The sequence below is a fragment of the Hyposmocoma kahamanoa genome, unplaced genomic scaffold (assembly GCF_003589595.1).
Source record: "Hyposmocoma kahamanoa isolate Upper Pololo Valley unplaced genomic scaffold, ASM358959v1 202, whole genome shotgun sequence".
NCBI classification, from domain to species: domain Eukaryota; kingdom Metazoa; phylum Arthropoda; class Insecta; order Lepidoptera; family Cosmopterigidae; genus Hyposmocoma; species Hyposmocoma kahamanoa.
This window is the reverse complement of record NW_020653726.1, coordinates 2,571,982-2,583,306: the sequence shown is the minus strand read 5'-3', so window position 1 is coordinate 2,583,306 and position 11,325 is coordinate 2,571,982. Positions and strand designations below refer to the sequence as shown.

General features: G+C 34.2%; 1 protein-coding gene across 1 annotated transcript in view; it reads left to right on the top strand.

The window, feature by feature from the left end:
- The first annotated feature begins 336 nt into the window (after nucleotides 1-336).
- Nucleotides 337-11,325, top strand: part of LOC113226815 — a 51,555-nt gene continuing 40,566 nt past the window's right edge. Inside the window, exons 1-3 of the mRNA XM_026459581.1 lie at nucleotides 337-462; nucleotides 6,906-6,975; nucleotides 9,614-9,758. Of these exons, the coding sequence (XP_026315366.1) occupies nucleotides 408-462; nucleotides 6,906-6,975; nucleotides 9,614-9,758 (270 nt within the window). The 5' untranslated portion in view covers nucleotides 337-407. The remainder of the gene's footprint in view (nucleotides 463-6,905; nucleotides 6,976-9,613; nucleotides 9,759-11,325) is intronic.

Here is an 11,325-nt window from a genome sequence, read left to right as displayed (position 1 = left end):
CTTTGTAAAAGCTGTACTTGTAACTTTAAAAGCCCGCCATTTTTTTCCCTTGCATTCATGATATTAACGAATAATAAAAAAAAATTCGTAACAACAAATACTCAAAATTTTAAACCAGATTTATGTTAAAGATATCAGAAATATGTTAATTGTTTCGAGATGAATATTTAGTAGGAAAGTTTTCAATTGTTATTTCAATGATTTTCGTGTGTCGTGTGCCTCTTGAACTTGTACTGACACTGACATATAACTGACATTTTCGTTCTATCGGGCATCGAGAAGTGACTTGACACTTGTTTATCAATCAATACGCAATAACTTACAATAAAGTAAAATTATTGAGTATTTAGTCTTTTTGCCGCGTAGAACATAAGCGGACATCGAGGGATAAAATCCACAAGTCCAAAATGTTAAACACGCTCTCCGTGTGTTTAGTTGCCTTATCACTCTTTTGCAGTACAAGTAAGTAAAGTTTTTGTATCGTTTATTCTTTGCAATTCGTCCTTGTAACGTTCGGTATTTGTGCAATTTTTAATTAAGTTCACCAGTTAGCCATTCATGCAGTAAAATTATTAGAGAGGCAGTAGTCTATATATCAATGCATTAACTATTGTTTTGATAATTATTCTGTTTTACAAAAGAATTACATATTACTGGAACGTTCGAATGTTTTAATTGCTTTGGGGGCTAATTAGATGATACTGTAACCTCTCCTTAGATCTGTTAATAAGTCTTGTAATATTTCAACTTGTTTTTTAATACCTATTGATTTAAATGTACATTATACATAGGTACCCTCATTTTGGTAGTGTTATATTCGTACTAAATAGCGATTGCGTGAGGCCATCATTTGCATCGGATTCATTGTTAGATCATGCTCATGTTTATCAACTTTGTTTTGCCACTTGTTTTGCGCACAGAATGTCTGTACAATGCTAAGTATGTTCTTTTGTAACATGTTCCATGAATAATATAAAATGATATTTTAAACACTTGTTTACACCTTTTACACTTGAGACTATACAATTCTGAAATAATCTTTGAGAGAGCAATTGTTATAGTTTATCTTGTGCTCCTATATTTTGAATTGTTTATATTTTGGTCTGTCAGGAAATAATTTAGGAGCATCATAACAAAAATCAATGAAGCATATTTTGTAAGTCAAAAGTTCTTCTTGTTTGGCATTAAAAAATGGTGTTTTTTGTACGTTTCTATGGTTATATAATTCAAACTGAATGGCAACTGCTAAATTTTTGTTCAAAATACATTTAAAATGCTCTGACATGAACAAAATGCAATAAATCTATTCAATGAAACTAGATGATCTTACGGTCGTATTCCAGAACTCTACTCAATACTCAAGTCAGGACTTGAGTATTGCAGTGAGCACTGAAAATCATACTCAAGTCCTTGCCATTGGGGTCGTATTTCCAGTGCTTGAAATCATACTCAAGTCTACTCAAATCCTGACTTGAGCATTGAGTAGAGTTCTGGAATATGACCCTAAGACTCAAAATTTATTGTATTCATCAGTTTTTGTTCTGAAGCTTCTCAGTTTTTATGCCAAATGTGTGTATATGTGTATCTGTGTTATTATCTGACTTACTTTATAATAAATTGCTATTTGTAATTTCACTTTTAGTAAGCCAAATTGGTTGTGTATCACAATGGCATTGATATTAACATAGGTACATACAAGAGGTTAGTTTTTTTAGCTTAGTTTGTGTAAAGCCGTTCTGTGAAAACTCTGAAACCCAGTGTTTTAGTATTCCAACCCATTTTATTAAAACTACTATAAAGTAGTAATACTATAAAGTAGTAGTAGTAGTAATGATAACATTAACATGAAAAAGTAAATTTGATATCAAAGTTTCAATAATTTATTTCATCTAGTTGTTATAAAGAAAAAAAATTAGATCTTTCGAAATTGAGGGTTATAGCCAGTATGCAGTGAAAATACATACAAATGATTATTCATATTTGTATAAATGACACATACATATACAAATAAAGGAAGCATTCTTTACAGTAGTAGTGATTCATAAGTTACTCATGGTTATTGTTTATGATCATGTTTCCTGCATTTACCGAAACAAGGGATCACATTCCCATATTTATCAATAATATGAGTTGCAGTGATTATTACCTTGACAGTAATTTTTATTTAAATGTGGTGCACTGCTTTATTCATTTTTTTATGTGGTTACGCTGCTTTATTGGTTTCAAAAACAATGGTAGGAAACCTGCGCTTTGGTGTTTCAACTGCGAATTACATTGGATAACATTCAAAATAATATAGTACATAATAGACTACAATACTTACAAAAGAACTTGTTCTCACGTGACATAATTATTTGCTGATGTCCTATATATTTTTTTTTTTTTATTTATTTATTTATTTTAAACACTAAGAATATTACAAAAATATATATACATCACACAAATATATATGGACTTGTCGTTACTAATTCATGAATCACAAATTCGATACACATATGACGGTGCAGTCTCTTAAGTTGCATTGCAATTTGCAAAACAGCTGTTGTAAAATACTTTGTACTATCAGTCAAATTTTGTGAGTCTGCGAGACTGCATCCAAACAGCAGGTCATGTGACTATGCAATGTCAGTCGCCACCAGCCACTCGGCCAGGTTTTGGCCATAATGAACTATAATTGCAATACTATTGCATCATTCTTAAGTTTATTTACTTATTTTAACACATCACGCGATTGGCGATGAACTCTTCGCAGATACCCTACTTTGTATATTTTTTATTAGTGTTCTTTTGTTTGTTTTCTTCGTTAGTTATGTTTTACGTAACTTAGTGATTTTGTATATATCACCTTTATTTGTTAAGACTCATGTGCTTTTGTCAATGTGTGAATTTGTTAATGGCATTTAAATACTCATATTTATTATATAATTGTATCAGTAGTTAGATGGTGGGTTGTAAAGTAAGTACCACTATCTAAACTCTTCCTGTCAACCTCACCTATTTGCGGTACATCTAGCAGTAACTACCGCAGCTCTAGAGAGCGGTCGATAGATATATAGGTCTTCCTGCAATAGCACATCTAAATTCACTGACCGCCGATGGGCAGCAGCGTTATACTATGCTCTGCAATCTCCAACCCTGGACATTAACCCCACACTGAATGGCACATGACAAAATGGCACACATTGGGGAAGACCTGTGTGTCCAACAGTGGACTTCAATAAACTGATGATGAATTAGACTGTAAATTTTCCTAAATAATATTATTATTCTTTCCTATAAAACACATCGATCTCAGACAGACAATGAAGGTAAATTTATTTGCTGCAAAATAGTGTACTTAATTTTCCCACTTTTCCTCCGCATAAAGTCACAAGAATCACCACTAAAAACTTATATCGTTGTTGATTGTTCGACGCTTCTTCAATTTCTTAGACTGAGGGATGACCATTTTAACATGTTAACATGGATTTCCGCGAAGTAACGCTTGAATCTATTAATCTGAGACAGACTCTTCACCAGAACTATTTTATGTTAGCCAAATGCTATCATTATTTTTTAATGTTATGTTGTCCTGTAAATCGAGTGCTATTTTCTATCACGCCATTCACTACGTTATCAGTAATAATGTATTTTTTTAGTTGAATATCCTTATTACTTGTACTGCTTCTTACACTATTTAATCTAAACTAATGTTATAAATGAGAAAGTAAGTCTGTTTGTTGCGTTGTCATGCTTAAATCACTGAACCAATATTGATGAATTTTGGTGTAGAGATAGATGGGACCCAGGAGAAGGAACGTAGGCTACATTTTGCCACAAAAGTGTATCTTTGAAATAGGGATGAAATTTTGTATTGAGAACCTATAAAATTGAAAATTACTATAGTACAGCAGGTTCGAAGTACTTCGCAAATGAAGTCGCGGGCACCAGCTAGAAATATAATAAAATGACCCGAGTTAGACACACGCTACCGAATACTTATTGTCGTAACTTAAAATTGTGGAACAAAAACACACAAAAAAACACGATTATAAAATTTAAAAAAAAAACTGATTGAAAATATATTCTCATTTATAAACGGATAATTATTAAGTAGTATGTATATATTAAAAAAATCACATTATTCGTAATATAATCCATTCAGTGATTTTTATTATGTTCAAATATTTTTTTCTCAATTCTACAATGTTGAGTTACGAAAGTATTTGGTTTCATGTGCTATAGTATATATATTAGCAATAATGTAAATCTTCATTCCAAAAATTTTCAGATTATTATTATCTTTCTTGCAAAAACATCCATAATTAAAAATTAAATTATAAGTATTAAAATTAAGTTGAAAGATTCAAAATTTAAATAATTTTTATTTTAAAGCCCATCTCTGGCTTATTATTTATTAGTGGCTTGTTCTGTGTCTTTCACACTTCCGCCAATGTCACGTAGGTAGCCTCTACACGGTAGGAAGTAGATATTTTCCAATATAATTTTGACCATTACTGCTGTCTGTGAGACTCGAAGCGGGTTTATCTAAAACAAAGCAAACAGTTTTTTTTTAATAATTTTTGCAACATCACAGGACAACACAAAGCATAACCTAATAAATCAGGGTTATTAGTAAATTTTTTGGATAAATTAGTGATACGCAATGTAGATAAAAACAAGGTTTATAAAAAATATATATCTACAAATAAAAAAAATTAAACAAATAAATAAAAAAATACAATTTTCATTGGTTTATTGCCAAAAAGTTTTTAGATTTTCCATCTCTGGTTGAAATTTATGATGACGCATGATGCGAATCAAGCTTCATACTTGACATTATCTTATTTGGCTGAGTACTACTTATTTGACAGTAATTGTCTCGGACGGATGTCAGACGGAGAACGGTCCTTACTCCCTGAAAATATAGCAAACTGAAGTCCCTTGTAATCATATATAGAAAATTAGTCTATATTGCACATCAAGCGCACTTCCTTTGCTCATCTTCCAATTTCAAAGTAATTTTAATAACCTAAAAAATTTCTTTGTTCGTTATTCTAAGCCAAATAATTGAGTTAAATGACCCCATAACACTTAATCAAGTTCACACTCCGACTTCACTGATAAGATAACTTTAATATAAACTAGTGAACGACGTTTCATATGCATCAATAAGTCTTATCCCAAGACCAATGTCTCTTCATGTTTATTACAGGAGTAAACAGTCGTATAAATATATTTATATCCATAATTGACATCAATATATTTTAATGCAATAGTGATCTCATTAGCTAGTCTTGATGTTATTATTTGTGTCTCGATTATAGTATCTCATATATATTTCTAGTAACTGAAGAGTTTTATCTGAAAGTGTTCGTCCAGGCAAGTACTGCCATTTTACCTATATCTGCCGCAAAGCAGTAATTTGAGCATTACAACGTTCCGGTTTTGACGGTAACGGTGCTGGTGAAATTACAGGCACATGGGACTAACCGACTTATATCTCAAGGTGACGAGCGCAGTAGCAGTGCTCCTCAGACGACTTGTTCGTCCCGTGACTTGGTAGCATTAAAAAAAAAATTTAAACCCAACTCACGGGCCGAGACTTGATGGCTTACGTGAAGACATAGCTTCAATACTGGAGGCCCCCTTATTATTAAGGCTGCTGTTCAAGCCTTTTGCGGCTTAGTGTAACTTAGTGTAACGCAATTCCAGTAATTTGTCATTCATTATTATGTGGTTGCAAAAATTTATTTCATTTTTATTTGATGACGTCTTTGAATTGATCAATTCTGACCAATTGAGTTTAAGTCTAGGTTAATAGGTTATATTTTGTATTCCACGTGACTACTCAAATGGGTACGTGTTTTCAACAGTTCGATATAATAGCACATGCGACAAGTCGACTCAGACCGCAGCCGCATTACTTTTCCCTAACACTTTACCTGAAATTGCTGCGGTTTAATTCAAACGATAGATTTTTTGCTAATTCTATAAACAGCCCCATTCACCTATAGAAAAATTTATTGTTCTAGTGACGCTTCGCAGTCCGAATTTTAAACGTTTCTAAGGAACTTAACAATCGTGTTATATATTTTCAAATGATCAATTAAACATGGGCAACCGATCCCGGGTTCAGATGTTACATACCCCGATTTTTACCTATTTCTACCGCCAAGCAGTACTGTGAGCATTACTGTGGACCGGTTTGAAGGGTAAGGGTGCTGGTGAAATTACAGGCACATGGGGCTTGTCAACTCATGTCTCAGGGTGACAAGCGCAAAGCAGTGCTTCTCAGATCTATGCGATTAAGCTCTGAGCGACACTGCAACTGTTATGGACAGGCGTGTCGCTTAACACCAGGCGCACGACTTGTTCATCCCGTCACTTCGTATTATAAAGAAATCCTAATCGGTTTAGCAATTTTGGCTCGATGAGAGAACACATGCACACACGTACACAGCGTCTTTTGCATGAATATCAAACATAACTTATTGATGACTTTACCATCTCAGTCACGGGATACGTAAAAGGTTTGAAACGTTGGATTGTTTAAAAAAAAAATATAAATTTAGATCCGAAAAAACATTTTTTTTTTCGCTAAGCACTTGACATGTTTGGCATTGTCCGATAAAAATATCACAATTATAAGTATTGCATATTGCCCCTTTGGCACGAACCAACTTACAATTTTGACACAAAACGTGCGATTCTTAAATCATGTTCTACTTATTCATTGTCGTCAAAATTACTACACTTCACATTATGTATTTAAAAATAATGTTATTATTGTTATACGAGTACATAATAATATATGACTAAAATAATTATTTTGATAATATAGTATAGTTTATAATTTACATTTTTTGTACAATAATATCTAAGCATGCATGTTCAAAAGAATTACACGATTTATTTAATTGCAGATTTGTCGTGGGCGCGACAGGTACCAAAAGAATGCAATAAAGGCCCGTCGTATTGGTGTGAGAACCTAAGGTACGTATCAATGTCAGTTGTTATTTCCAAATAAATGCGCAGTCATGCGAGCTGCTTTCCGAATGCACCAGAACTGCAATATAATGGCAGGCGGGGCAACGGTATCGCGATTGAATCACGAACCACCAACTGCTGGTACAGATTGCATAAATATAACCAGCCTTTCACAAGGCATTGTAACTGCAACCCTTATTGTTGTTGTAACCTTAAACCATGAGTCCTTTTAATCAACGATAGGGGTTTTAGTATTAAAGAAGAGAATGGCATGTAAAAAAAGAAAATTATATTATTTCAATGCACTATTGCAATTGTAGGCAGGAATTGCCGATTCTGGCTCACTATACAACTAACTTAGTTTTCTTTTCATTTTTATTTATTTATTTATTAAAAAATAAGTGCGCATTTGACTTCCATCTCACTTGATGGAAAGTGACGATGAAGTCGACGATGGAGCATGCACACCTAAATAGTGCCTATTCACTCTCGCCTTGAAAAGGTCCAAGTTATAACGTTCAGGGAACAAGTCTGCTGGCAGGGAATTCCATAGCCGTTCGCCATATAAATGTGAAAGAGAAACGCTTCGGGCGAATTCTTAGAATATCCACAACATAGCTGTGGAACCTCAGCCTACGCCTGGACCCCCGGTGATGGAAAGAGGAAGGCGAAATTAATTCGTGCAATTCCCTCGCACACTCTCCGTGATATATCCTGTAGATAAACAGGCAACTTTACGGCGGTGTTCAAGGCTTTGCAGCTTCACCTCTACTAATTCTGAGTCACCTATAAGCCTCTTGACACGCTTGGCGATTGAATCCGAGGTGACCAGTTGGTATGTAACAGAGCCATCACATCCCCCACTCTAGAGATCCACTTAAGACTGTCACATATTGAGTCAAAACCGGCAATTCCTATCTACTTAAAGTATATTACGAATCAACCAAATATAAATACATTACGTTAATGATCTGAAATTCGTATAACGACCGGGACAATACATATATCTTTAAAGAAAGATTATCGATCGATTTACCCGCATTCGATGGTAAATATGAATCCATTGAACGCTTTTATAATAAAAAGATAAATCTGGCAATTAATTGAACGATGATGTGGGTGTCTAAAATTTAGCATGGCGTGAATCGTGATGGAAATATTTGACAGATAAGTTATTTTAATAATAAAAACTAATTTTGTGATAAAATGTTTTATGGACAGAGGTAAATATAAAAATACGACAAATCCTAAAATGAACCTCAAAATTAAAAAAGGCTTACCTTACTTACATATAACATGCAATCGAACATGAACATGGGTAAGTTACAAATAGAAATAATCATCAATTGGGTAATTTGTTTTTGAGATAATTGAGAAAATACTTACGTACATACAGGGGTATCAGAGAACCTCCAATGTAGTGGCAAATGTTTCATATAATGTCAATCTCAACGACTGGCCTCAGAAATTGATTCTCCAATTTAGCAGTAGCTAATGAATAGAAAATGTTATATTGTAGCATTCGAAATTTAAACATCCAAAAATTATGTAGGTATTATTTTCGGCAACCTATCACAAACTCGAATTTATTTTTTCCATAATCTCAGTACAGAGTAGTAAAAAAACCGACCTCAAAAGTACGTGGAATTACGTCTATTTGCTAAGTTTTATTGAAATATCCCCTAGTTCGCCACTATACAGGACTTGACACTGGAGATAATAAAAATCGGTTCTCACTACTCAAAGTATATTGAGAGAAAAACGCCTTGAATTGGAGAAATAGCAAAATCAACCATTAAAGTAATTGCTCCTAAATTAAAGTTAGGCGCTATTTATAAAAAATGACTCTTCATGCACACCCTTCGAGGTGGATGATTTTCTTCAAAATGAAATGGGACCACTATGGAAGTACCCCCTTTCCAAAAAAGAATCATGAAAATCGGTTCACAAATACCGGAGTTATCGCGTAACATACATACAAAAAAACACAGTCGAATTAAGAACCTCCTCCTTTTTTTGCAGCCGGTGTGACATATATTTATTGTTTCAGTATTATGTATGTATATATAGTGTCAGTCTTTGTAGTTTACGTAATTTTCGTAAGGATAAACACAAAAAAAATCATAATTTATAACATTTGACACAAAACACTGTGGATCGTATGCACTTGAATCGATCTTCATAAACATCGAATCGTAATGTGCATCCTCGGTAGTGAAAATCCACAGGGTTGCAAGGTGAGTATTATATGGAGTTACCTCTTTTTCGTCTAAAAAAGATTTTTTTACATCGAAATTTGTAATAAATATGGAATTATACCTTATTCCATATTCACCGTTTCTGCCCACCCACTACCCATCTTCGTACACAAATCACATAAGTGGCGTTACGTCAAAAACGTTAATTGCTCCATTAGATACAAAAAAATATAACCCACACCCTCTCCAATTCTTGTAACTCTATCCACTAATATTGTAGATAGAGTTACAAGAATTGGGTGGGGTGGGGGGAATTGGAATAGGGGTGCGTAAATGTTACTTCTTAGACTCTCTTCCGCTATTGGGAGCAATCGTTCTCTCCCACTGGGCTACCACCGCTCTTCTACATATTCGTACATGTATTTGAAATATTTTTTGTCCAACAGGCAAGGTGCAGATTGCGGTGCGGTGCAGCACTGCATAGCGACAGTATGGGAGAAACAGAACGAGACGATCACTACCAACGAGGTCTCCGGAAAGATCGTCCATGTCTTCAAGGAGCTTAAGGATGTTAAGGATCTTATTAATGCGGTAAGATTGTTTTTAAAGGTCAAACGCTACTTGTCATCTAAAACTTGTTTAAGTAGGCGTGTCACAGAATCAAATAGATATACTCGTGATTTCACGCCCGTAAAAAATTAATTAACAAGAGTTAATGTGAACAACACACTTATAGGTTAGCGTGTGTTGGAAAATATTTACACGGTGTCAGCGGCAACGTCATTGCCTAGTGTGACTGAGCAATGCTTCCACTCTTGCTTACATATCGACTCATCCGTAGAACAAAGGCTTATGTGTAAGACTGTTTATTCTCAGAACATTGTACATTTCGTTCGTTGTTCTTCGCTGTCGGTATAGATTGACTGATGTTCGATTTTATATTTCCGAAACGAAATAAGATATAACAATCCTGAACGAGATTTTGTATTTATCATATTATCGTAACTACTAAATTTTAAATTAATTAACCGACTTCAAAATGGAAGGAGGATCTCAATTCGACTTTTTTTGTGTATGTTACGCGATTCTTTGTGAACTGATTTTGATGATTTTTTGTTGGAAAGGGGGTGCCTCAGTATTGATCCCATTTAATTTTTTAAGAAAATATTCCACCTCTAAAGGTGGCAAACTAGAGGATGAATCTGATTTCACACACTTTCTGGTAACCGATTTCATTAAAATTTCGCTAGATATATAATAATAGATGTAATTCCACGAATTTTTGAGGTCGATTTTTTTATATTAAGAATAATAATAATTTAATAAATGTTTATTTGTCGAACAACAAGGGTTCATTTGTATTAGTTCTTACTAAAAACAACTATTCTTAATCATTTTTATAAGCTAATATTAGTACTTAAAAAAAGTAAAAAGAAAAGCTCAAATAGACTTAATTCTATATTATAAACTTAATTCTATATGCAGTCTATTTACATTCTACTTGAAATGGCGCAACAGTGGCCAATATAATCGCAGTCCATTATGTGGGTGAGGGTGATCACTTTTTTTAACGTGCCAGAAAACAACACCAATTGCCTAGTCTCAAACTAGGGTATTCCCTGTACTAGAGTACCAGAGCAACGGAATTCACTCTGGGGCACTTCCCAGAATACCCAGACCGGAACTAATTTAGAAAAAATTATTTCCCAGTTTGGTCATACCAGGAATCGAACTCGGGACCTCTTCTTCCAGCGCTCACATTACAAATCGTTGGGCTACCGAGGTCATCAAAAATCATGTAGCTGACTTGTATTAGGGATACGCATCTTTTACGCTTTGTGGCGTAAAAACTAACCATTATGTGCTCCAGGAAACATGCCTGATACACTACAAAAGCGCGGTGACCCCAACAGCACCCTAAACGCGTTATTAAATTGACTGTACTACAAAAACTCATGAAATTCATTATGGTGCCATCTATTTGCACAATATAAAACTATGTAGGTACTTGAGAGCTGACGCTGAACTGTTGAGACAATGCCGTGCACGGCGTGTTTGCAGAACTCATTCATACGCATGGCATCTATATCTAAATGTGGAACTCGAATATGAACCTAAAGATTATGGGCGTACCTCTATCGCTTCCTCCATTCCTCAC